Here is a 25,055-nt window from a genome sequence, read left to right as displayed (position 1 = left end):
TTTACAGGGTAAAAATGACAAAATGAGTCAGTTTATTTTTACACCACATATACAACTATACAAGCACACCATGATTGGGCTTTCTTAAAAAAAAATTCATGTACATATTCATTAAGGATGATTAAGATGGTTGTTTAATACCAAGCAAAAGAAAGTGCTAAACTCATGCTTTAGGGTTGTTTATAGATTTTACATTTAGTAACATTTAGCATTACATTTAGTAATTTTGTTAAGCAGCATATTTGATAGCTGAAGCAAAATCTATATTTTGTTTATATATCCAACTCTTGAAGGTTGCCCCAGCTTGGGCCCACTTTAACCTTTGCCCTGAGCTTCACGTACAATTTCACAGCAGCTTCCATTTCCCGTTTCACAATTTGTGCAACCTGACAAAGAAGAGAGGAAATTTAATGCCGTTATTTTTAAATGTGAGGTTTTTTAACCTTATTTCTTCCCAATTTTGGTCATCTACCAATTCTCACCCACCAGTTAGCTCTTCATTCTCACTCCTACCAAACGGTGAGGGTGAAGGTTAGCATGTGCTTCCTCTAAGACACATGATGGCACCACATCTTTTCAAACATGCATACTTGAGCTCTCAGACACCCATGATTGACAGGTGAGAGAGTAATGACATCCCTTCCAATTATGGCATTAGTTTGGCTAATTATACTCTCTTGCAACTTCCAGCCACTGTGGCATCATTAAGATGTGAACTCTATGACTTGGGAGCCCTGTGAGGTTTTGAGGTTTAACCTTTTAAAGAAGTCTACACACCTGGATGATATCCTCCTCTGCAACCTCATAGATGAGTTCATCATGTAGCTGAAGTATAAAAAAGGCTCCTCGAGAAGGTCTGGACCGAGGCCTGCACCGTCCTTTGTCTAAGAAATGAACAAAATCGTAATTCATGAATATTCAAATGACGGAAAGCTCACATTCACTTTAGAGACAGGAGGATTTACCTGTCCCACTGGCGGAATGCTGATGTGACAGCAGCACTTCAGGAAAAGCCGTCTCCAGTCTGCGCTGGATGTTGATAGTAGCCAGTTTGACGATATCTGCTGCAGAGCCCTGGACTGTTGTATTCACTGCCTGTCGCTCTGCCTGAAGTGTGGAAGAAATCAACTTAGGAAGAATAGCTTGTTTTGCTTTTCAGCATTTTGAAGAGGTCTAATAAAGAACCTTACATGAGACCTGATGTACATGTTTGACTCCTTGATTCCAGGCAGAAATCGCTTCCTGCCAAGTAATGTCTTCACAAAGCCATTTTTACTACAGTTCTTCACAGTTTCACGAAGAAACGCCTGTATGCCTTTGAGGAAAATAAAGTCATGAATGACGATGCCTAATTATATCATTAGAAATTATTCCAAATCTGAGAACTAGCCTGGAATTTACCTGTGTATCTGGACTTGAATGTTTCAATGTAACAGGCAGCATCGTTTTCATCAATACCCATTTGCTCTCCTAACGACTTTGCTCCCATGCCGTAGATTATTCCATAACAAATCTGTAGATACAAGAGCACAACTTCCTCATTTAGCTGCTGGAACATTCTATTAACCACTATTAAAATGTAAACATTTTTAATATAATGTCAGGTAGCATGTATCGTAGTGGCAATGTATTATAGCATGCTTGGGCATGTGTTTTATTCCTCTTATACCACTGCAATATGCAAACAATTAAAATGTGTATTAATTACAAAATGACACCTTGTACTTTTTGTCTGTAATGTTGTGGAACATCTGTGAAATAAGTTCGTTTCTGTTATCACTTATATGATGACACTTGTGCGATAACAACAGATAACAGTCATTCTATCACCAGCCTCTTTTTTCCGTTCTCGAATCAGTTTTTCTTATAATCAACACATTTTTTAAATACATTAATAAACAACACAGAACTAGTAGAACTTCAAGTAGAACTAAGCACAAGATTATTCCGATTCAAAAAGACTCGTGAAATCATTGCTTTGAAAAGCAAGTGGGTGAGTGTTGAGGGACTAGAATCAACAGACTTGAATCAAAAGGAGATATGACCAGCATAACTACCTACGCAATTAGAAAGGGGACATCCCCTCTCTCACCTGTTTAGCTTGTTGCCTCAGGCAATCGTCAACTGATTCAGGATTCACCATCTTCCATTCTGCAGCGATGCTTTTGAAAACATCTTCACCGCTGTTGAGGACCTGAAGAAGTCGTCTGTCACGGGACAAGTGAGCCAAGACACGGAGCTCCAGCTGGGAGTAGTCTGCAGCCAAAATCAATCCCCCTATTAAAACAAGAAGCGTATTGATTAATCAGGGCTACAAAACAGTTTCTATACATCCGTCCTAAAAAAGGTTCTTTACCTGAGAAAGGAACAAAAGCATGTCTCATGCTAACAGAAAAAGGCATCCCCTTCTCTGGGGATCTGTCTGAATCTTTGATCAGTGATACCAACTGATGGTGTGTCCTGGATAATTTAGCCCTTAGGAAAAACACAAAAATTTCCAAGTCAGTAGAAAAGATTTATTACTTTAAGTTTTCTTGTGAAATGAGCACAGGACCTCACCTTGTCTTGCTTGAGATAATGGCCATGTTATTTTGTGATGGTTGGCTTTCTCCAATAAGAGTTGGCATTTGGATTTCAAAGTCTTTTGGTACATTCTGGATATTGGGTTCAGTAAAGCTCACCCTCCCTACGTGACGTACAGAGGGACAAAATGAAAAAATAGTTAATTTGTTGAAACATGCAGATACAAAAGATAAGGCTGAATGTGTAAATCATCCTGTCTATGAATCTTCCTTTTTTATGTTTCATACCTGTAGCTGTGTGGGACTGAGATACTGGGTAAAGTCTGTCCATCTCTAGTTTAGGGTGCCAACACTTTTCTCTTTGCAGAGGAAATACCACCTTGGTCATAGCATTTGTTATCCTCCTCCACTCTAGAATGATCCCTGGTAGCTGATGCAATGGCTTGAGCTTTTCTAGAACATCCTGTTTAAATCAAAAGTGAAAACGTGCCTGAACATACAGTTGAGTTCCAACATTTTTAAGGGTAAATCAAATGAAAACCTTTAAAGTGTGACAAATTAAAACTGAAACAAAACCTTTTCTAGAGAAATCCAGACACTTAAGGGCTAGAACACATGTTTTGAATGAAATGTTACACATGTTCACACCTATTTTAAGCTTTTTCATTTGACTCACCCTTGTATAACATAAAGAGTAAATAAAGAAGACAAAGAAATGTAATTTATAGCAACAAGACAATTAGTGTGCTAGGTTTACAGATATGTCTACACAAAAATGGTCAAATGTTAACAAAATATCAGTTTGGATCTCCCTTTCTGAATGTGATAAATATTCTCTAATAACCTTTGTGCTTTTATCACTTCCTCCAACCTCTTTCATATCCTCTGAACAGCTTTTGGATCCTCTCACATTTCATTTTTTAACTTCGGAATGGTTTTTTTTTTGTAGGTAAATTGTTAAATAGTGGTATATTTTCTATTTTTTTGCATTGAAAAATCATGATGGAAGCTTCTGACCTCATCTGTAAATGATACTTTTTATAAGGAAGACTGAAGGGTGTAGTAAAGTTCATAGTTTAAACTGAATAAACGACTGTAAATGGCTGTGGAATATACCTTCGTTGTGCTAAACTGTTTGGAAAGTTTTACACGAGCACCTGCTCCTCCCCGCCTGGTGTAGCCCAGAGTCTTTTTATTCTTTAGGGAATTTAAATCACCATTTGGAGGTAGCTTCAGTTCGAGGAACAAGACCTAGAAATTACACAAGAGAACTGTTCAAGAGAAGACACAAAAAAAACCCCTGAATAATTCCACGGTCATTTCAGACAACGCACAGTCCACAAACAGCGTTTTATAAGATTGAAACAAACCTCAGCAACATCCTCTGGGCTGGTCAAGGAGAAGCTATGACCAGCTGACTGATAGGCTTTGTTTTCCAGGTCACTGAGTTTAGCCTGCATCACATGTTTCTGAGCTTCGCATTCAGCGACGCTAAACCCAATTCCATTCAGCTCCAAGAGAGCCAAGCAGTACTGAGTGGGCATCTCTACACGCTGGAATACATCTGACAATCAAAAAAAAAAATCATACAATAAGCAATTCATTAACTAAAAGAGTAACTACACCAACTATTATAATTGTAACAAGACAAAAATCTGTCATAAGCACCTAACAAACCATCTTTTTCCATGAGCACATTGAGTTGTGTCATGACTCTGAAGATAAGAACAGACTCAATGGCTGCTCTGCATCGACCGGAATGGCTTGCATCTCCATATATTCCCAAACTTTCCACACCCTGTCCTGGGCTAATTCCTTCCAACAAGGGCAGATCCTGCGGAGTAAAGTTTGTCACCATGTTGTGAAGGGTGCGCTCCTTGGAGCCTGGATCCAGAAGCCAACAAGCAACCTAAAATTAACAAAGCTATTTGAGAGGACGTACAAACTGACAGGTCAGGTATTTAAACGCAAACATTTCCTTACATAGTTTCACGGGGTGAAGAATAAAACACTTCAGGGTGTGCTGTTATAGGAAAATAATCAACGACGGTGTAATGAGTTGCAGATGATGCAAGTGAACAGAGGCGCTTTACCACCCTGAAGTTGATTATTTTTCAATAACAGCACATCCGCAAGAGTTCTGTTTCTCTTATATCACAGCAATTTTCCAATAAATACATCTTTATAATTAAACAAGGACACTTTGTATAAGTTTGTTGTTACACTAAGTCCATGACACACAAGTTTGTTCCTGTTATCACTTTCATTACAACAGCTATAAACAGTCATTTCCTTACCAGCCTCTTTTTTTCTCCTTCTCTCTAAGACCACAAAACAAAACTTGTTATGCTAATGACAAACTGGAAAGGACAAGACTTTCCTGTGTCACAAAATTTTGGGGCTTTACCAGTGCTTTTCCACTGATTGTTAGGAAGTGCTGACAACGGAGACTCCTTCCACAAGGAATACATAAACATATCTTTCCAGAACTCTTTTCTTTGTTAATGAACATCTTTTAATCTGTTTGTTATTAGGCTTAGATTATATTGACCATCTGCCAAGTCCCTGTGAATGAGTTATCACTATAGAAGTTATAACTATACAATGTGTGCATTAATATAAACCTGTGATTTCAATTACAGCCGGAACTATTATCAGAGCTGCTGTTATAGAAAATTAATCAGCACAGATTTGAGAAATCATCAGCACTGTGGTATAATCATTGTTGATATGAAATCATTAGATGACATTTGCTGAATTCCTCACCTTAGGGTCCTCAAATACACCTCTTATTGAAAGTCCACATGCCAGGACTAGAGTCTTATACACCTGAATATAGTCATAGACAACAGTCACACCCTCGGCACCAGAAGTGGACCTCGTCACACAGGCCTGAATGCTCTTCATCCTCTCTCCCACTGCCAGATTTTCATCAAGTGGAGGTGGCGCTAAGCTTGCACTTATATCTGCTGGAAAAATACCAGTTTGAAGGGTTTAAATAAGTGTGAATCGAATACTGTAAAACTAGTTCAGCATTTAAAGTGAAAAGGTGCATTTAGTACCTGTGTCTGTTAGTTCCTCTTGTAGTGATACATAATATGCATCTTTTCCTCCCCAGCATATAGATAAGCCAGTTACAATTAGATTCTCATGTCCTTTTATGGCAAAGCCATCTTTTCTTTTGGTCCTCTTTGGGGTAGTTGCTTTAAACATAAAACATTAAGTAATGAATAAAACACTTGTGGGTGTGCTTTTAAAAGAAAATAATCAATGACATGGTGGTGTGATGTGGCCCAATGTGATGTGGTTATCAAATGTTCTCAACTGGTTATCATCCTGTTATCAACCTGAAGTCTTTTATTCCACTTATACCACAGCAAGTTGTCAACACTATTTTTTTTTCATTTATTAAAGTACACGACATCATACTTACTATCCATTTATAGTTACCTTTAATGGTATGGAACATGCTATCACTTACACTATAGTAGCACTCGCCTTTCTTTTTTCTCTGTCTTCTAATAAAAATTTATTTAAAAAATATATTACGGAGAAACCGCGAAGCACAAAGCGCTCCCTCATGATGTTGGAAGACTTCTTGTTACAGCTCTACATCTAACTGTTGTACTGGAGACTCCTTCCAAAATGTTAAACAAGCGTCTCATTTCAGAAAACGTCACATAAACATTTATGTTTATTAAAATCTGTTTATGTGGCACATCCATCATGCAGGTTCTTGTGCACACTGTTACTATAGAAACAATAACGTATAAACCTATGATTTGCCTTGCATCCAACACTACCTTTAAAGCTGCGTTGTTATAGACAATAAGTCCACACCTTCTGAATTGAGAATTCAATATTGCTGTGGTAGAAACAATATTACCTGATAAACACAGCACAACATGCTCAATTTTAATAACATATATAAATTACCTTTTTTAAATTTGCTACCTATAACCGTTTCAGGTTGCGCTGTGCCATCTTTCCTCTCACAGGCTACAGCCAGAGAAAATCTCTTCTTTGTTTTCCACTCCTTTACAAACATTTCAAAAAGTCTTTTATCACTTGCTACATCAATAATAGAGAAGGATTCTGGACTGCTAAAGTTGGAGCCAGAGATAGAGGCATCCTGTGAAAGCTGCAGTGAAAAGCCCTCATCAGTCAGGGATGTCTCTAACTGTGACATGGCCTTCAGTTCCACACAGAGTTGCTGATTATCCTCGGGGCCAGAATTTGGAGATGAATTTATTCTCGACTCTATGCGAGTTTGGGGATGTAGAAGTGACTGTACAGCTGAGGTTTTCATTTTGACTCGGGGCGTGACAGGCTCATATGCTGGCGTGGGAGGAATAAGATCACGGTGCTCTGAATTTGATTTAACTACATGCAAATCCTTTGATAATGAGCCTTTCTGATTCGCATGTTCAGGCTCAACCTGCATCACATTTGCATCTGTTTGCCCTGAAGGTTCATGCAAGGTTGAAAACTGATCAGACCACTTATCGAAAATGTCTTGCATTCCTGGGCTCAGATGAAACGAAGAATCGGCACCACTTTCTGAATGAGGCATGTTGGTTTGTGACACTTGTATCTCAGACACAACATCATCTGTGTAACAGGGCTTTTCTTTTGGTCCAGCACAGACCTTAAAACCACTGTTCCGCTTCTCCAGATAGTGCTCTCCTATGAGTAACGAATCGCCCCATTCTGACAGGTTAAAAGAAGACTCGCCCCATTGTACTGCTTCTTGATCTTCCACTTCCACTTTGTTCTCCTCATTTAATGCCAGGGTTGGTTCACGTGAACTTGTATTTGCATCTATAGCTTTGAGTCTTTCAGATTCTTCAGCAAATCTTGCCTTGTCCTCCATGGCCTCCAAGATGGAGTTGTCATACAGACTATCAAAGAGAAAACTGCTGCTTCTATTGGGACTGTTGTCCACAATACCTTCAGGTATCTCTTTTGTCACGGTGTCTGAATTGTCTGTTTGGCCTTGGGGTTTTGAATGTAAGTGCATTTCACGTGATTCGGTTGTTTGGTTGGTGAAATTGAGAAGGTTCTCCATTTGACTGTCTGTCAGTGAAATGTTGTACTTTGGTTTGGCTTTAATTGAAGGCAATTCATTTGGAATATTATCAGAAACTATTGATGTGCCATTGTTTGGGTCTTTGTTATTTTTCTGTTCATGCCTCATCTCTGGGACTAGGTTTTCATTTTTAGAATGAGAGACTTGGTCTGCTCCAACATAACTGTGTGTAGTCCTAAATTCATGATTAGTGTTTGAACTGCCATTACTATGAGGCAATTTGTACTCTTGCAGCAACATTCGTTCAGTCTGAGTGTCAAGCTGAAAACTATCACCAAATTCTTCTAATTCCCCTGTGTACAAATCTGGAGAATTACACTTTTCTCTTGAATTCAGTATTACATCATTCGCAAGTCTAGACTTCATATCTGAGCTCACCAAAAAGTCCACAGAAGTACTAGAACATTCATGTTTTCTTAAAATCTCATCGCTTGTTGAGTCTTTCTTGGAAAGTACCCGGACTATTACCTTTTTAGTTTCCTTTTCAGAAACAATCATCCTGTTTATCTCACTTAAACCTTTATGGTCATTTTTCATCTTATCTGTGTAAGTTTTCTCATCACAGGATGGAAAATGGGGCTGACTAATAGGAATAGATGATAGACAGGATGTCTGTAGCTTAAGATTTTTGTATAATGCTGTGCTTTGCAGTGTAGTAATATCTGGTGTTTTTCCGCTGTTTAATTCAGAGTGGCAATTATTCAAATGAACGGTTGATGTTTGCCTAATTTCTGAATCTGTCATTGGACAGGGTTTTTCTGCCTCAGTTACTCTGGCCCCAGAATCAACCTTGATTTCATGATCTTCCACCCGTCTCCGTTTAGGTAGTGGACTTGCAGAATGTTTGCCATTGCATGAGGTTGAGTTGCAATGTAGATCAGAACTGTGGCTACAGTTTGCTGGAAATGCTGATATCTCAGTAGTGTCGCAGCCATTCTGACCTATTTTGTCTTTGGCACTTATGGATTTTAGTACTTTGTGTAATACACTAGATTGTTGTTCAGTGTCCATGGTGTTTTCTAGATTTGCAGTGGAACTCTTTGGGTTTGTATGGTTTTGAGCGTTATCGAAATGAGAATTTTGATCAGCTGGTATATGATGTCCTTTTAGGAGCTTCCTCAATTTCTCAGTCCTAACATTCTTCTCGTTGGATGAACCCTCAGATAGAGACTGTAAACTGGAATCTGTTGATTCATCAGAAGAATTTGTTCTAGCCTGTGGTGAGAGGGAGTTGGGGTTCCACTCCACACCAAGAAGAGCCAGATCCTGCTGGAGGAGCAGCCTGGCCTCGGACACAATCTGCTGCGCAGCCTCACTCTCAGTCAAGGCCTTTTTCCCACTGACCCAGATACAGCGCATGCTTCTGCGTTCCTGAGCCTCCTCCTCGCTCTCATCCACCGCTTGCCGAGAACTATGATTACAGATATCATAAGCGGGTTAGTCATCTTTTAAATATGAGGGTTTAAAGTGCTACAATAATTAAGATAAGGTGTCAGTTCTGATATTAGCCAGTGTCTAATCGATAATATTTCTGTGCATTTTTACAGGAAAAAGAGATGGTACACATTCAGACTAAACAGTTAAAAGCAATAAATATTCCTCTTTCTTCGTGAATGCACTTGCTGTTTAAATATGTTCTCAAAACCAAAAGCACAATTTTGACAAAAACTTCACGATTGTTAGTTTTAGTACAGCTATTAGTAAACATTAGTTCTTAAAATGGTTTGCCAGATCCCTGTACCAGGACTGGCTCCAGCAACAACAACAACACCCTGTCTCTGTAAAATCAGTAATACAAGTTACCTTTTGAAAGGAACGGCTTTCCTCAAGGCTTTCTCGACATCAGTAACGTTTGCACGTGCGACCTCAGCTACAGTAACCAACCCAGCACTGTAGAGCGCTCGTGCTCTGTGGGCATTCAGCAAAGATATCCGCACCAGATCACACAGCTCTCGCTGCACTCCGAAGCTCAAACGACTTTGGAACTGCGACAGCAGGAGCTCGAGGTTGTGCCATCCAAGTCGATTACAGAAGACTGTAACCATACCTGCCATTCAGAATAACGTTACTTACTGCCAGACACAAATTCTGTTCTTAACAAAGCTCTATACAAAGTACTGCAAAGGTTTACAGTTCTAAATAATAAATAGAAGGGAAACCTGCGTAGGTAGAGGCTGACTGTTGAAGTGACTGCAGCTGTCCTCGGCTACAGCCGTACTTCTTCGCCACGACTCCAAGAGGTTCCTCGTTGACCAGGTCAAACAATACAAGTGTGGTGAAAAAACTACAAGACGCAACAAAACAAAAGTAACATTACTACCTTACATTTATTTCGGAATAATTTTGTAAAATGAAAGGCAATTCCTCCTAGTCTCCAATATTTGTCTCAGCTAAGAAAAAAAAGTATTTTGTTCATATTTTCCAAAGTAGAAAATACCAGAATACATGCAGCACTCATAGAGTAGACAAATATAACTAGTCAAATAGGAGTATTTAACAATTTTGTTTAAGAATCGTGCATTAAAAAAAGTTCAGAAATGTGATATTACCGTTTGTGAATGGCCATCTGTCTACGCTGTTTTTCTGTTTTGGCGATTAATTTCCCACTGACAGAGCGTGCCAGAAAGCCTTCCTGAATTCCCACCATTTCTGCAACTCGTTTCATTGCAGAAGGCAGCTGCTCCCACAGACAGAAGAACTGGTACCAGTCTATTGTTGTCCAGTCGACGTATACTGGCGTTATCTGCGAAATAGACAGACGAGTTCTAAGTTTTTACAACTTCTACGAGAAATTACAAACTCAACTATTATGCTTGAAGATGCATCATGGATCAGCGCTTTCGACTTTACATCATTACATATCTGTCGGAAATGAGGACATCTAAAGATTAAATGATAAAAGGGAATGATGCAGGATAAAATTTGTTGGAAACATATTTTTAACACCTATGTTATACAATACTCTGCCTAACAATCTGGAGATGTGGAATTCGAATCTCAATGATGCCACTGATGGGAGATGTCATACTATCAATCGTGAGCATCTTTGAGCTCATGTATGTGGAAGTGGGCGGATAGCTTCCCGCTTCACATGTCTAGGAGGAAGAACATGTTAGACTTCACCCTCCCTGGTTGGTACTTGTCGTATGATAGGGGAGAGCTAGCTGGTGGGTGGGAATCAGCCAAAATGAGGGAGAAATTGGGGTAAAAATATAACATTCATTCAATATTCAAAATTCATAACATTCATTTTAATATCTGGGTCATGATAAGAATAAGTGTAGATTTCTTTGAGATAGATAAAATAAAATAAAATATAATATAATATATGGCCTTTAGATGTCTGTAGTTTTATCTTAAAGATCCAGATTGTACAGTTTTAGACCTGTAATAACCACGTAGTTTCAAAGCTACAATATTGCCATGAAATGAATCTGAGTAGTTGCTTAATTTAAGGCTTCTACCCCCTTTTTTAAAATCAAAGGCAACTCACAAGTCATACAAAGTTTCAGCCGAGGTGATGGGATTGGTTGAGGGAAGGGGAAGATTCTTTAGCATTTTAAGTGCATGTGCAATCTATATTTCAGGCAGTAAAAGACCCTAAAAATTATTACTAATATGGTATAGTGTGAGACTGAGTTGATCTCTACCTGGTAAAGAATGTGGAGATCATTTTCGAGAACAAAGCCTTTCATTGCTCTTTGTAGATCAGCAAAAATTCCCAGAGCTTCTGGTGGTGACAGAGATGATGACAGTGTGGCAGAACCCAGATGAGTAGGACAAAATTTCTCCTCTGCATGAGAACAGCACAGTTGAACAATGATGACATACAAATTATGAGAAACAGATCTGCTGTACCTAAATGTCCCCTCACCGTCTCCTTCCTTTTGGATGTGAATAAACTCGTTATCCATCAGCCAGTCTATGCAGGCTTCAATGGCACCACGGCTCCGAGCTGCTCCAGGCTGATCAGGTTGTTCAGACGCCATGCTGGCTGCCAGCAGAGTGCACGACGCGTACATCCTCACCTCCTCTGGTGTGCTGGCAACTTCACCCACTATGATCTTATAATGGACGAGACAAGAGGTTTACAGTGAGGAAAATTAATTTGCATGAGCAGATCTAAGCTTCCCTGAGAAAAGAAAACTGTCATATCCCCATCACTAAATCTGGGCTAAATCTGATGAGGATGGCAGAACAATGGGACACTTTAACTGACCTGCAAAAGCACCTCAATTTCATAGAAAACTTTTGGGAATATTTGGTAAACACGCAGCCACAGAATCAGAATTAGCTTTATTCGCCAAGTGTGTGCGCAGACACACAAGGAATTTGTTGTGGTTTTTTAAGGTGCTCCTGGTACATACATGCGTACATACATACACATCTTATATCAGAACAGAAAACATTTAAATAGTAAGACTTAACAATAAAAAAATAAAAAATATTAATGTGTATGAATCTGGAACAGAAGATTTATGTACAGATTTATGCATTATTTACTCTATATACAGCTGTATAAATAAAGAGATATGCATATGTATTTACATAATACTTGAGAAAGAGGCAGTAATTAGAGATGGAGGATGAATTACAGAAATGAATTACAAAAAACACAGGTAATGATTCCTGTGTTAGCTGTTTAAGCTGGAGACGGCATGGGGGAAAAAACTGTTTTTATGCCTAGATGTTCTAGTGCACAGAGATCTGTAACGTCTGCCTGAAGGGAGGAGTGCAAACAGGTTGTGGCCGGGGTGAGAGGGGTCTGTGATGATGTTAGCTGCCTGTTTCTTCACTCTGGAGTTGTACAAGTCCTGAAGGTTGGGCAGGTGCACACTAATGATCCTTTCTGCTGTCCTAACAGTCCGTTGCAGTCTTCTTTTATCTGATTTGCTGGCTGACCCAAACCAGACAGTTATAGAAGAGCACAGAACCGACTCAATAACAGCTGAGTAAAAGTGTGTCATCTGCGCCTGTGGCAGGTTGAACTTTTTCAGTTGATGAAGGAAGAACAACCTCTGCTGGGCCTTTTTCACAATGGAGTCAATGTGAATGTCCCACTTCAGGTCCTGAGAGATGGTGGTGCCCAGGAACTTGAATGACTCCACTGCAGCCACAGTGCTGTCCATGATGGTGAGAAGGGGGAGAGCAGGGGGATTTCTCCTGAACTCCACTATCATCTCCAAAGTTTTGAGCGTGTTCAGCTCCAGGTTGTTGTGACTGCACCAGACAGCCAGCTGCTCAACCTCTTGTCTGTAAGCAGACTCGTCGCCGTCCTGAATGAGACCGATGACTGTAGTGTCATCTGCAAACTTCAGGAGTTTGACAGAGGGGTCTTTAGAGGTGCAGTCATTTGTGTAGAGGGAGAAAAGCAGTGGGGAGAGAACGTAGCCCTGAGGAGCTCCAGTGCTGATGGTGAGGGTGTTGGATGTGAATTTTCCCAGCCTCACTAGCTGCTGCCTGTCTGTCAGGAAGCTGGTGATCCACTGACAGATGGAGGTGGGTACAGAGAGCTGTGTCAGTTTATTTCTGAAGGGTATCTGGGATGATGGTGTTGAAAGCGGAGCTGAAGTCCACAAACATGATCCTTGCATAAGTCCCTGGTTTGTCCAGATGTTGGAGGATGTGGTGCAATCCCATATTGACTGCATCATCCACAGACCTGTTTGCTCGGTAAGCAAACGGCAAGGGGTCCAGCAAGGGTCCAGTAATGTCCTTCAAGTAGGCCAATACCAGCCTCTCAAATGACTTCATGACCACAGACGTTAAAGCAACAGGTCCGTAGTCATTTAGTCCTGTGATTTTTGGTTTTTTGGGTACAGGGATGATGGTGGAGCGTTTGAAGCAGGAGGGGACTTCGCACAGCTCCAGTGATCTGTTGAAGATCAATGTGAAGATGGATGATAGCTGGACAGCACAGGCTTTGAGGCAGGCTGGAGAGACACCGTCTGGGCCTTTGGCTTTCCTTATCTTCTGGTTCCTGAAGACTTTGCGTACATCATCTTCAGTGAAGTACAGGCTGAGAAACAGTAGGGGGGAGCGACGGGGAGGGTGTTGAGAAGGTCAGAGCGGGTGTGGGGTGTCAGACCAGGCTTTTCAAACCTACAGTAGAACTCGTTCAGGTCTTCAGCCAGTTGTTGACTGGCCTCAGTGCTGGGGTATGGGGTCTTGTAGCTGGTGATGGCTTTCAGGCCTTTCCACACTGATGTAGAGTCATTACTTGAAAGCTGTTTTTCCAGTTTTTCAGAGTACTTTTGCTTTGCCACTCTTATCCCCCTATTCAGTGTGTATTTGGCCTGTTTGTACAAGGCTTTGTCCCCACTTTGAGTTTTGCACTGAACCAAGGTTTGTCATTGTTAAATGTTAAATAAGTCCTGGTAGGAACACACGTCCTCACAGAAACTGATTTAGGACATCACAGTGTCTGTGATCTCATCCAGATCAGTAGCTGCAGCCTCAAAAACACTCCAATCAGTGCAGTCGAAGCAGGCTTGTAAGCCCACTCTGCTTCAGTAGTCCATCTCTTTACAGTTTTTACTACAGGCTTAGCAGATTTAAGTTTCTGCTTGTAAACCAGTAGAAGATGAACCAAACAGTGATCAGAGAGTCCCAGAGCTGCTCGGGGGACAGAGTGGTATGCATCCTTTAAAACAGTGTAGCAATGGTCCAGTATATTGCTGTCCCTGGTGGGGCATGTGATGTGCTGTCTGTGTTTAGGCAATTTGTGGGTGAGATTAGCTTTATTAAAATCAACGAGAATGATAATGAAAGAGTCCGGGTACAGTTTTTTGCTAAACTAGCATTTGGAAAAATATTATACTAGCTGAAAATATCATAATCACACTTAGATTTTAGTGTAACTTTAGCTCAACTGTTAGAAATACACAGGGTTACCAATATGCATTATATGTACACTATTCACTTAGTATAAAGTGAATTACATGGTTTTAGATGTAAACACTGTTATATAATGACTTATGATTTAGCAAGGATGGACTTACAGAGAGATTTAAGATTAAGATTTTTTTTAAAAATAGCACCATCCTATAGCAACACTAACAGGACAACAAGAAATCTACACCAAGAGGGGGTTTTGAAGTGCTGTTTTAGAAGCAGTTAAATAAAAAATGTCATGTTCATTAATACAATTTACACAAACGAAGATGATTCTTTGCTGATTTTCTTCTCGGTTTAATTATTCTTATATTTATGTTCCCTGGTGGTCTAGCGGTTCAGGATCACATGCTCTCACTGCCACAGCCCAGGTTCGATTCCTGGGCAGGGAAGCAACCTAGCCACCAGGGGTTGTGCAAGTCAGTGCACTCTCAGTGCCAGGGCCAAGGAAGAGCGTAAAACCTGTGCCAAATTAAATATGTGGACCAATGGTCTGCTTTGGCGACCCCTAACGGGAGCAGCTGTAAAACAACCATTATACCTATTTTTGTGATACTACGTTCTTTGCACAAAAAGTACTTTTAACTGCAGTTTAAATCTATTAAAGGTAGTACATAAATAAGGTTAATAGGTAGTATTGTTGCTGTAACCTCCAGGATGGCTCGGAGCATGCTGGTAGTGACTCCCTCTCCTTCGCGCTTCACCAGGCAGCTGCTGATGGGCTTCAGGGAGCCTTGGATTAAACTCACGCCCTTCATCCGTTCAGACTCCTTACACACCAGGACACTCTCACCTGGGACAAAATTTAGAAGAATAATCCATGTCAAGTGCTCATCCGGGTACAGGAAATACCTATATATATGGCATCTTTAGATTCTATTACTTTCAAAAATATATGAAAAAAAACAGGACTTACCAACAGTGTCCACTCCTTTACGTCCTGCTCGCCCCACCATCTGTTTGTAGGTCAGTATGTCCAGTAGACGTCCGTTAAATACTGGGGTTCTGATAATCACACGGCGTGCAGGCAGATTGACACCAGAGGACAAAGTGGAGGTGGCGACCAGGACCCTGACGAAGCCCTGACGAAAAGCACCCTCTAGGATATCCCGCTCATCAAATGTCAAACCTAAAACAAAAATTGTAATGAACATTAAGAAATCACAAAAAATTATAAACATACATTCTGTCAAATGTGTCAATCACTGAATACTGTTTCTTAAGTAATCAACTAAGTGACTAATCCTTTAAATGCTAAATAGAAAAAAGATTAGACCAAAAAGAAATAAAAGACAGAAGGACAAAGAAGGGAAATAAATGAAAGTAAAGAAATGATAGAAAGAAAGAAAGAAAGAAATGATAGAAAGAAAGAAAGAAAGAAAGAAAGAAAGAAAGAAAGCCCATTCCTACATACTGAACATTATAAACATACTGTACATTCCTTGTAATGAATCAGTTTCTGAATATAATAAGAGTGGACTCAGCAGAAAGAAAGAAAGAAAGAAAGAAAGAAAGACTATGTACGTTAACCAGTATTGCAGCTTGAAATATTTTATATTATTTATATTTATTTGGAAAGCTAACAGTTGTGACCACAGTTTGTGCAGCTCTAATTTACGTCTTCACTATATGAAAAATGAAATTATTTGACTTATTATAAACTGTTTCTCTGCATTCTTAAGGAATTTATAAGAGGTTTTAAGGAACACTCATACTGGGAAAAACATCACCTGAGAATCACAGACTGTGGATACTGGACGCTTGACTATGTTCTGATGGTAATGATGGTCAGTATAAACTCCAGGTACCTGCGTGGTGGAAGGCTACGCCCCAGGGAACCGTGCGCTTCAGGATTTCATCAAGGCCAGCAGGCGTGCGCTTTAACTGTGCCACAACATCCTGGAGACCCTCAAGGTTCAGAGACACAGAGTGCACTCCAGATTCTGACTGCTTCTCTAAAAAAAAAGAGAGAGAGAGAGAGAGACAGAAATCTTCAACTTAGGCACCATTCAAAGTTTATAACCACCATCCTTTCAAAATGACCTGATTTTTATTTGGTTTTAAAAAAATTATTGAAACTTAATGCTGCTTGGCTCAGTTTCTTTAATAAACCTACTCAATCAAACTCAAAAAAAATTTATCCAGAACTAGCAGGCTAAGCCATCCCTCTCATTCAATGAAAAAAAACCCACAGAAAAACAAGACTATATGTTTGACTTCTACATTATCTTATTTGCTGTTTGCAAATGGCATAAAGTGGATTTTTTTGTGAAACCTAGTGTAACAGCACCACCAACAGTCATAACTGAAAATAACACTTCCATTAATATTGTCTGTATTGGCAATCAAAGAGACGAAAAGTCTCATAATCAGATGACATAGCCAAAGTTAATGTGACAAGAGTGTTAAAAAGCGTGTAAGATCGAATACATACAAACCAGCATTAAAATAGAGTTGTTGTTTTTTTTTTTGGTTTCTAGTTCAAACCGGTACAAACCGTGGTGGTGAAGGTTGTAAAACTCCCTGGCAATGCTGTCTGCCAGCTTTTCACACCAGTTCTTAGAGGGACAGAAGAGCAGTGCAGCATGACCTGCCTGCACCGTCTCAAAGCAGAGGCTCACGATGTGGTCATCATCACCCTAAAGACAGAAAAACATACTCTTCTCATTTTACAGCTGTACACAGTATGTTCAAGTATGCCGTATGTTTAAATCCTGACCTTTATAGGGAGAGCAGGAGTGAATGGCCTGACAAGATTCATGGAGCCATCGTATATGTTAGCACCAATCTTGACCCACTCCATCAGTGGCACAGGACGGTAGTCTGTATGGTACAGTTCAGCATTTAGCCAGCGGGCAAGGAGATCCAAGTTTGGCAAAGTGGCACTCATTCCTACAATCTGTACACCATCAGAGGAACTTTTATCAGAGCACCTAAAGGGGGAACAGGTACATTTTTGGCATGTAACACTATCTAAATCATTATTACATGAGGTGCCACAGTCCAGTGTTGAGTATTTAAATATATAATGATTATATATATTATATATATATATATTATATATAGCTCTAAAATCGGTATCATATTTTGAACATATTTTTTATATAACCTTAACCCAGATATCTCCAATCTTACTCTCACAGGGTTTAAATAAAATCACTATTATTTACATTTCATCTTTAATTCAAATGTGTCTTTGCATTAGAGCTGTCAAAATACGTTTCATCACTCAAGTATGTTTTCTCAACCATTTGTCTAAATTACCCTTGTAGGAAATAATTTAATACAAATAATTTATGTCTTTTTTTTCCAGAATTTAAAATTTATATATATAGTATCTGAACACTGTATACTATACATAGGAATTTTAAATTAGTTTTATACAAAGTGTGTGTCTTAAACGTGATACTACGCATAACTAACAGAAGGAGTCACTCTAGTGCAGTAGACGAAACTCATATAATGTTCTACTAAGCATGTAGTGCACTACATAGGGCACCTAGGAAGTAAGCATACTGTATGTAGTGAATCTGACATGGCGTAACTGTATGTTGGAAGACAAAAAACAGATAAATATCAACAACAAAAGCATTGTCTGTGGTTATATAAATGAAAACTAACCTAGAAAATTTAAAGTTTACTAAGTTGACCAAATTACTATTCTTCCCCTCGGCAATTTTCTTTGATTGGGAAATCAACACAATTTTCACCTTCCACGGTTTATGTGATAAGAACGTACTGTACAGTGTAGTCCTACTGCTGATGTTCACACAGTTACAGTATAACATTATAGGCTTAATAATATTTAAATGCATTGAATAATAAACGTTTTAAGAAGTTGCATTATCATAAACTGGCTCCAGTTTAAAACTAAACAAGCAAACACCAAATGTCTTGGCTGAGTGACTGCTTTTGGGGTAAGTGTTTTTCCTTTTTTTTTCTTTTTTTTTTTGCCAAACTATCACTTAAAGCTCTTAAATCCATAATTCTTTAAGTAATATAAACATTATTCTAAGGTGGTCCTGGATCAGGTCTTCCAGCAACATAGCTAGAGATACCAGTGTAATATTTAAACAGTATCATACTTCTCTGCTGTTTTCTTTGCAATGTACTGGATTTTAGTCAGCAAGAGCTCCAACAAATATCCACGGCCGGAGTCACCCAGCATGTGCAGCTCATCTACCACAACAATCCCTAGGAGAGAAAAAAAAAGTGATACCTTACGCATCACTATCAAAAAGCACATACAACATTAAAGCAACATATAGCAACAGCATAATTTACCAAGTAAATCCATTCTGTTGTCTTCAATGAGCCTGTTGATGAGTCCATTGGCTTTCTCTATTGTACATACAGCCACATCGAGTGCAGAGAAGCCACCAGCGGCTGAAGTGCTTCCCATATAGCCTTCAACTCGCACCCCTGCCTCCTGAAACACATTCTGGAAACAAGCACAAACGCACACTCTTTAGACCGTGTTTAATGAATTGGCATTAATCGACATGTATTATGTATTGGCGAGAAGACTGACAGTAAAAGAACACGACAGTTATCATGGAAAAAAATCAGAATTGCCAGAAAAGTGTTATCTGTATGTGGATGTGATAGCTATGGTGAACACTGGTGACAATATAAACCAACCTGTAGATAAAACATTTTCTCTCTGGCCACAGATACAAAAGGGAGGATGAATATGGCCTTTCGTCTAGTCTCCAAAACCCTTTTTAAGATTAATAACTCAGAAACCAGCGTTTTCCCAGCACTCGTTGGGGCTGAAATTAAAAAAGGACAGCAAGGTCACATGATGAAGCAGACCAACTACAAATCTAACATTGTTAAAGATCTATTTCTGTGGACCATAGCAATGCTCTAATGTTTCTCAACATCAAAAGCTTCATAATGAGGAAAGATGGAGTAACATTCAGTGTACACAATGTACAACAACCACAGAGGAAATGAGTAATGCTTCTGGGCTTTTAGAAGTAAAGGTTAACCGTAGTGGTGTGTCATATATGATGTATGTCAGACTATAAGACACAAGCTGGTGTGATATAATGATGTAATCATCCTTACATAATCTTACACTTCCATACACAGTATTCAGTGACACTGACATGGAACTTTGTTTTTCTTCATTTTGAAATGATTTCCTACCGAAACTGAAACCAGTACTGGTAAAAGCTGTGGTCAATCCCACTCAACAGCACCTCTCAGTGGCATACAGAGCATTTTTCCATGGTTAGTGCAGTATACAATATTTAAACTGTTTAATCTGCATTTCTTACACAGTAAATCTTAATCATTGAAAATGACTACATAATGAAATCCGGGTTTTTTTTTGTTGTCACCTGAGGTTAGTTGGTTGTTTATAAGTGCTGGTGAAGACCACACAATTGTTATTTAGTCCCTGATCAATAAAAAACTAGAACTGAAGGAGGGTGTACTTTCTTTTTCCCATGAATGCATGTCTGGAAAGCCTTGAATGAATGAATATCCAGATTATTCCTGAAATGCCACAATGCACTTGTTAAGGCAGAGCTTAAAGTAGGGGTGGTAATTGTATAAGTTGTGCTTGTCCATGTTGGCCGACCAAAAAAAAAAAAAAAAGCATCCGGGATGGTTAAAAGTCACCATATAAAACACAAACTGAGCGTGTGTGTGTGTCACATGTGCAGAGAATGGATTACATGCAGTAAAATCATTCTTATTAAAGATCACAACTGGCTCCATAAGACTATAAAGTATGTACGACCTAAATTTATAAAAATAAATCTAAATAAAAATAAAAATCATCTATCTTTCTGCACTAATGCTGTAAATCTTATCATCTACAACATGCATCAGTGTGAGTGGTTCATTTTTAATGTTGTTCCATGATCAAAACTTTATAAATAGTTTATAAATGAAAGTCTTTGACTGATTAAAGCAATTTGATTAGATCAAGCAACTAAAGGAGAATGAACATTGTGTTTACCAAAATACATGTGTTGAATGTATTGCTTATTTATGTTCATCTCAGATTATTGTGATTTGATGAAGTCTTCATCAGTTGCTCCACGCTAATATTCTATTAAGTAGCTGTTGTAGACAGAAAAGTTGAATTACCCGAGTACACCAAATTGTTTCCCTCCAACACTTTGCCCAGAGTGAGGCATTCAGCCTGCCACTCAAACATCTGCTTCACACCCAGGCTCTGGTACTTCTCCAGCACAGGTTTGGGCAGACCCCAGCTGGAGAGTAGCAGCTTGTCTGACTGACCGGCAGGAATCGCCATGTGGATGCTGTTACCTGTTTTGGGATTAATAATAAAAATACAAAACAAAGACAAGCTTAAAAACACCAGTTCAGCAAACATTCATACATTGATTCATCTTCATTAAGCACTTTATCTTGGTCAGGGTTGTGTTGAAGACGGAGCCTATCCTGGGAACACACACTGGATGGGAGGTCAATCTATCCACACAATGCACACACATTCACACACTCATTCACACCAAGGGGCAATTTAGAGTCATCTGTTGATCTACCAGTGTGTTTTTTGGGATATAACTGGAAAATAGTAACCTGAGCCCAGAATCAAATCATGGACCCTAGAGCTATGAAGCAGAAACGCTACTCATTGTGTCACTGTGTCACCCATCATCCAAATTGTGTACCTAAATCATCACACACTCACTTCAAACCAGGTAACAGTTGTTTATACGGTTTCTGACATTGAATGACACACTTTTCTATAAAATGGACAAAATAAGGTAAGGCAACTTTATCAATTCCAGAAGGGAAATTCATTGCTTATAGACACGAGCATTATATAACCATTGCTTTCTTCCTCAGCTCACAGTTCAGTCTTACTCCAGACAAGCATAAGAGTCAGGTTCCGAAGATTGAAGCTGGAATTGTATATTAGAAGTGATTCAGATGAGTTCCCAAGTGGTGCGACAGAAAAGCGTTCAGCCTGTCATCAGGAAATGACAGAGCAAAATTGGCCATGCATAACGACATACTCTTTCTCTCCTGTCAATCACAGCGAAATGAAACAATAGTGGGCGTCTGGAAGCTCATGTATGCGGAAGAGGGTAGATAGCGCTTTCCTCAAAGCCTGTTAAGCTGCCCTGGGAGTGGAGGGGACTATTAATATTTTGAAAAGTGTTTATTTAGAAACTCTCTTTTGAGATGAGTGTGTGATGATTTAGGCATGCTGTTTGTACAATGCTAAACTGGTAGCATTCATTATTTATAAGTAACATCAATCTCACAGAGTCAGTACAAATCAAATGATAAGGACACCAATCTATTTCTTAGCTCATCAACTAGGAGGAAATTGTGTAAAAGTTACTTGAGGTCAAACTGGTCCTTGGTTCATAGTGCTGAGTGCAGAATAATTTTACCTGCTTCTGTTGGCGAGTTGCACAGGGAGCTGAGATCCAGGCCAGGCGGAGGAGTGAGGACGGAGACGGACAGATTCCCATGCCTCAGCTTCTGCCGCTGGAAACCAGATCTCTTTTTGGCAGCAGCCATGCGTGTTGGACTAAACAGTATGTAATCCTTCGAATTGCTAGATCCATTAGAGCCAGTTGCTGACGTCTCGCCTCTGAATTTCAACTTTGGCCTGTCGTCAGAGGTTTTTTTGTGAGGTGAACGGTTTTCTATCCCATGCTCAATTTCTGGCTCATGATCCCGCTTCTGCCTTCCTCTGCTGCTGCTCTTGGTTTCACTGAACAGCAACCTTTGTGCCAGGTCCTTCCAGTCCTTTGCTTTTTTTGCATGCATTTTAGTTCTTCCATTTTCCAGCAAGGGTGATGATGGCCCTGGATCTGAAGGCCTGATATTTTCTGTACTTTGCCGTTGTACTTCATGATGATCATTTTCACTGATTTCAGAAAGGTGAGCTCTTTTCTCAGGTAAATTACGTTCTTTCACAGGCATACTATATGTTCCTTTGGTCAATTTAGCCTCTTTTACATTCCCTGCATCCTTCACTGAAGTTGATTCAACAGGCATCAAGTGTTTCTTTTCATTTTGCTGAAAGTAGAATTTTTTTTTAGATCAAAACCATAAGACAACACAACAGCGCATTTATATCTAAGCATTCACACTTACCATAGTAGAAGTGCTGTTACAGCTTCCTGTCTTCTGTATTCCACATTCAGAAGGCTGAGCATGATGGAGACGGCTCGACCGTCTAGTTGTTGGTTTTTCATCCGCAGGCAATCTGTCAGAAAAAAAGCAATCACTCTGATAAAGGAAGAAAACACTTGGTGGTGTAATGTTATAGGAAAATAATCAACAGGGTGGTGCGAGGAAGCAGAGTTATTATTACCAGCCAGAAATACAGCACATCCTGAAGTGTTTTATTTCTCTTATACCACAGCAACTTGTCAACAGGTACAATGTTTTAATTTATTAACAAATTATGTCATACTTTTTTTTTAATCTGTTTATAGTTACCCTTAATGTTGTGTAACATACACAAAACAAGTTATTTCCTGTAATCACTTATGTCAAACAGTTGTTCCCATGATAATCTTTCTTTTTTCTCTCTCAGAGTTAATAAGACAGAAAACTTACTGAGGGTTTTAAAGTGCTGACACTGGAGACTCCTTCCATATAAATGATTACACATTTTATACATAATTGAATGGGTTTAATAGGGCAGTACTAAATGAAAAAAGAAAGATCTTTAAACAAAATAATAACAATTTACACCAATCATCCTGTTCAAAAGTTTATGGGGGTATGTAAACTTATGACCACAACTATGTGTGTGTGTGTGTGTGTGTGTGTGTATACACATACACACATACAGTATTGTGCAATTATATATATGGCTAATATAAATCTAAGACATATATAAACTCATGATCACAACAGTATATTGTTAGAGCTGCTGTTATAGAAACTTGATCAACACCTTCTGACCAATCAGAATCAAGACAATGACTCTATGGTATAAATAGGAATATTAACTGTGTACATATTCTCTTACAGAAGCCGGTGTCCCAAGTGTGGCTTTACATGTGATACACAAAATGTGGACTACAGATTCCGGCTGTCACTAAAAGTGTCTCGAGATACAAGTCTGTTTGGAGTGACGGTTTTTGGAGGTTGTCTGAATCCTTTTTTCGGCATTACAGCTAGTGATTTACAGAGGTACACTTCTTAAATGTTCTTTTAAATTCCCAGGATGTACGTACTGGTATTTTATTTCCCACTTTGCTTTATGCTTTAATTTTTCAGATTTGTATTTATGTTTGATGTTTATTCCAAACATCAATCACTTAAAAAACAAGTAGCCTATAAACAACGTAGACTTGATTCTAATGCATTTTTGGTGGAAAGAACAGGAATGAAATAATAAATAACCAAAATATTAGTGTATACTATTAAATAATATGCATCAAATATCTCTGTACTGAGGAGGTCTGTGGAATTTATGTTAGAGTTAAAAGGGTCTACAACAAGTCTGAGAAGCCTAGCTTTAATGCATTTACATAAGTGATCAGAATAATCTGTTATACAGATGAAAGCAGTTAAAAGTAAGATGCTGGATAGTGGTTGCTTTTCTTACCCATTTTTCTTAGTTATAGGATGCTGTCCAAGGTAGAACGTCCTTGATGAACAACTCATCCCACAAACTGTCTGTTAAAATCTTTAATGTTTCTTCAGTGACTGAGAAAAGCCAGCTGTGCTTCAGATTAGGAAATTCTTTTCTTAAGTCCGCATTTTCAGATTTTTACGAGCTCCAAATATAGTTAGCTAATCATCCTGTATCACGATTAGTCGCATTTTTACTTACATGAATATTAAACGTCATGTACAGGGTTTTTTAACTAGGACACCCAAAGTTGTTTTTCTCATCATCTTACGATTTCATACCGATCTCAACAGTTAGCTGGCCGCAGATCAAAAGCATGTCTGTGTTAAATTAAACCGCTAGTTTTTACACGGCAACTGCAAATAAGATAAAAACAAACAAACAAAAATATCTTTAAAAGCCCGCGGTGTTTCACCGTGTTTGTCCGGGTTGGTACGCACGCTGTGGATGAAGGGTTCCGGAATAAAGTCTCGTACAGTTTCAGGGCAAAAATCATAGAATCCTAAAAAAAAAATAAAAAGAAAAAAGAAAATAAAAAAAATAGTCAGTTTCAGTTACAAATATTCAAAATATCATTGGTATGACTGTATATAGTGCAATATTACCATTAAAGGGCTAGGAAAACAGTGAGAATAAAAGTCGGTCACTATTTTACTTTCCATTGTAGGAAACCAAAATCCAAATGACAAATTTATGAAAAAGTATGTATAAAATATAAGCAAAGTTAATTTACATAAAGGATTGGTGTTTAACTTTATTACACATAAACTCAATAATTATTTTATTTATTCAACACAAACAATTTTATTTATATTTTTAGATATCTTTATTTTATGAAGTCACAAATAAAATGCGTCAAGTAGTTGTTATTCTCTACACATTCATTTCAAATGAATATTATAGATGCCAATATACAGTCAACTCCACAATTACTGGATCCACAGGATCCAATACT

At 38.8% G+C, this 25,055-nt stretch overlaps 1 protein-coding gene across 2 annotated transcripts; it reads right to left on the bottom strand.

The window, feature by feature from the left end:
* Nucleotides 1-131: 131 nt before the first annotated feature.
* Nucleotides 132-24,547, bottom strand: polq (polymerase (DNA directed), theta). Of its 2 annotated transcripts, none has more exons than XM_026938462.3 (32): nucleotides 24,074-24,547; nucleotides 22,606-22,717; nucleotides 21,894-22,527; nucleotides 20,611-20,793; nucleotides 19,147-19,277; nucleotides 18,790-18,946; nucleotides 18,591-18,699; nucleotides 17,225-17,438; nucleotides 17,003-17,144; nucleotides 16,314-16,460; nucleotides 15,422-15,634; nucleotides 15,156-15,298; nucleotides 11,486-11,675; nucleotides 11,262-11,404; nucleotides 10,161-10,354; nucleotides 9,771-9,895; nucleotides 9,415-9,658; nucleotides 6,459-9,022; nucleotides 5,585-5,725; nucleotides 5,289-5,491; nucleotides 4,191-4,431; nucleotides 3,893-4,086; nucleotides 3,639-3,773; nucleotides 2,811-2,985; nucleotides 2,560-2,686; nucleotides 2,357-2,475; nucleotides 2,093-2,277; nucleotides 1,402-1,513; nucleotides 1,191-1,315; nucleotides 966-1,107; nucleotides 778-884; nucleotides 132-386 (listed from the first exon to the last, which is right to left on the bottom strand). In XM_026938462.3, the coding sequence occupies exons 1-32, from the start codon at nucleotides 24,130-24,132 to the stop codon at nucleotides 273-275; spliced, it is 7,824 nt and encodes a 2,607-aa protein (XP_026794263.3). In that variant the 5' UTR covers nucleotides 24,133-24,547; the 3' UTR covers nucleotides 132-272. The 2 variants fall into 2 exon arrangements, with proteins under 2 accessions (XP_026794263.3, XP_026794264.3); XM_026938463.3 differs by having other exon boundaries at nucleotides 5,289-5,488.
* Between the last annotated feature and the right edge of the window lie 508 nt (nucleotides 24,548-25,055).

Source organism: Pangasianodon hypophthalmus, chromosome 15, assembly GCF_027358585.1.
Source record: "Pangasianodon hypophthalmus isolate fPanHyp1 chromosome 15, fPanHyp1.pri, whole genome shotgun sequence".
Taxonomy (NCBI): domain Eukaryota; kingdom Metazoa; phylum Chordata; class Actinopteri; order Siluriformes; family Pangasiidae; genus Pangasianodon; species Pangasianodon hypophthalmus.
This window is presented reverse-complemented; position numbering and strand designations above follow the sequence as displayed.

Excerpts from the sequence above, each read along its gene's own strand:
- polq (XM_026938462.3), bottom strand. The coding sequence starts at position 24,132 with ATGAGTTGTTCATCAAGGACGTTCTACCTTGGACAGCATCCTATAACT. Across the intron at positions 18,700-18,789 it reads CAACAGAATGGATTTACTTG|GGATTGTTGTGGTAGATGAG; the intron begins GTAAATTATGCT and ends TTTCTCTCCTAG. Across the intron at positions 885-965 it reads GCATTCCGCCAGTGGGACAG|ACAAAGGACGGTGCAGGCCT; the intron begins GTAAATCCTCCT and ends TTCATTTCTTAG.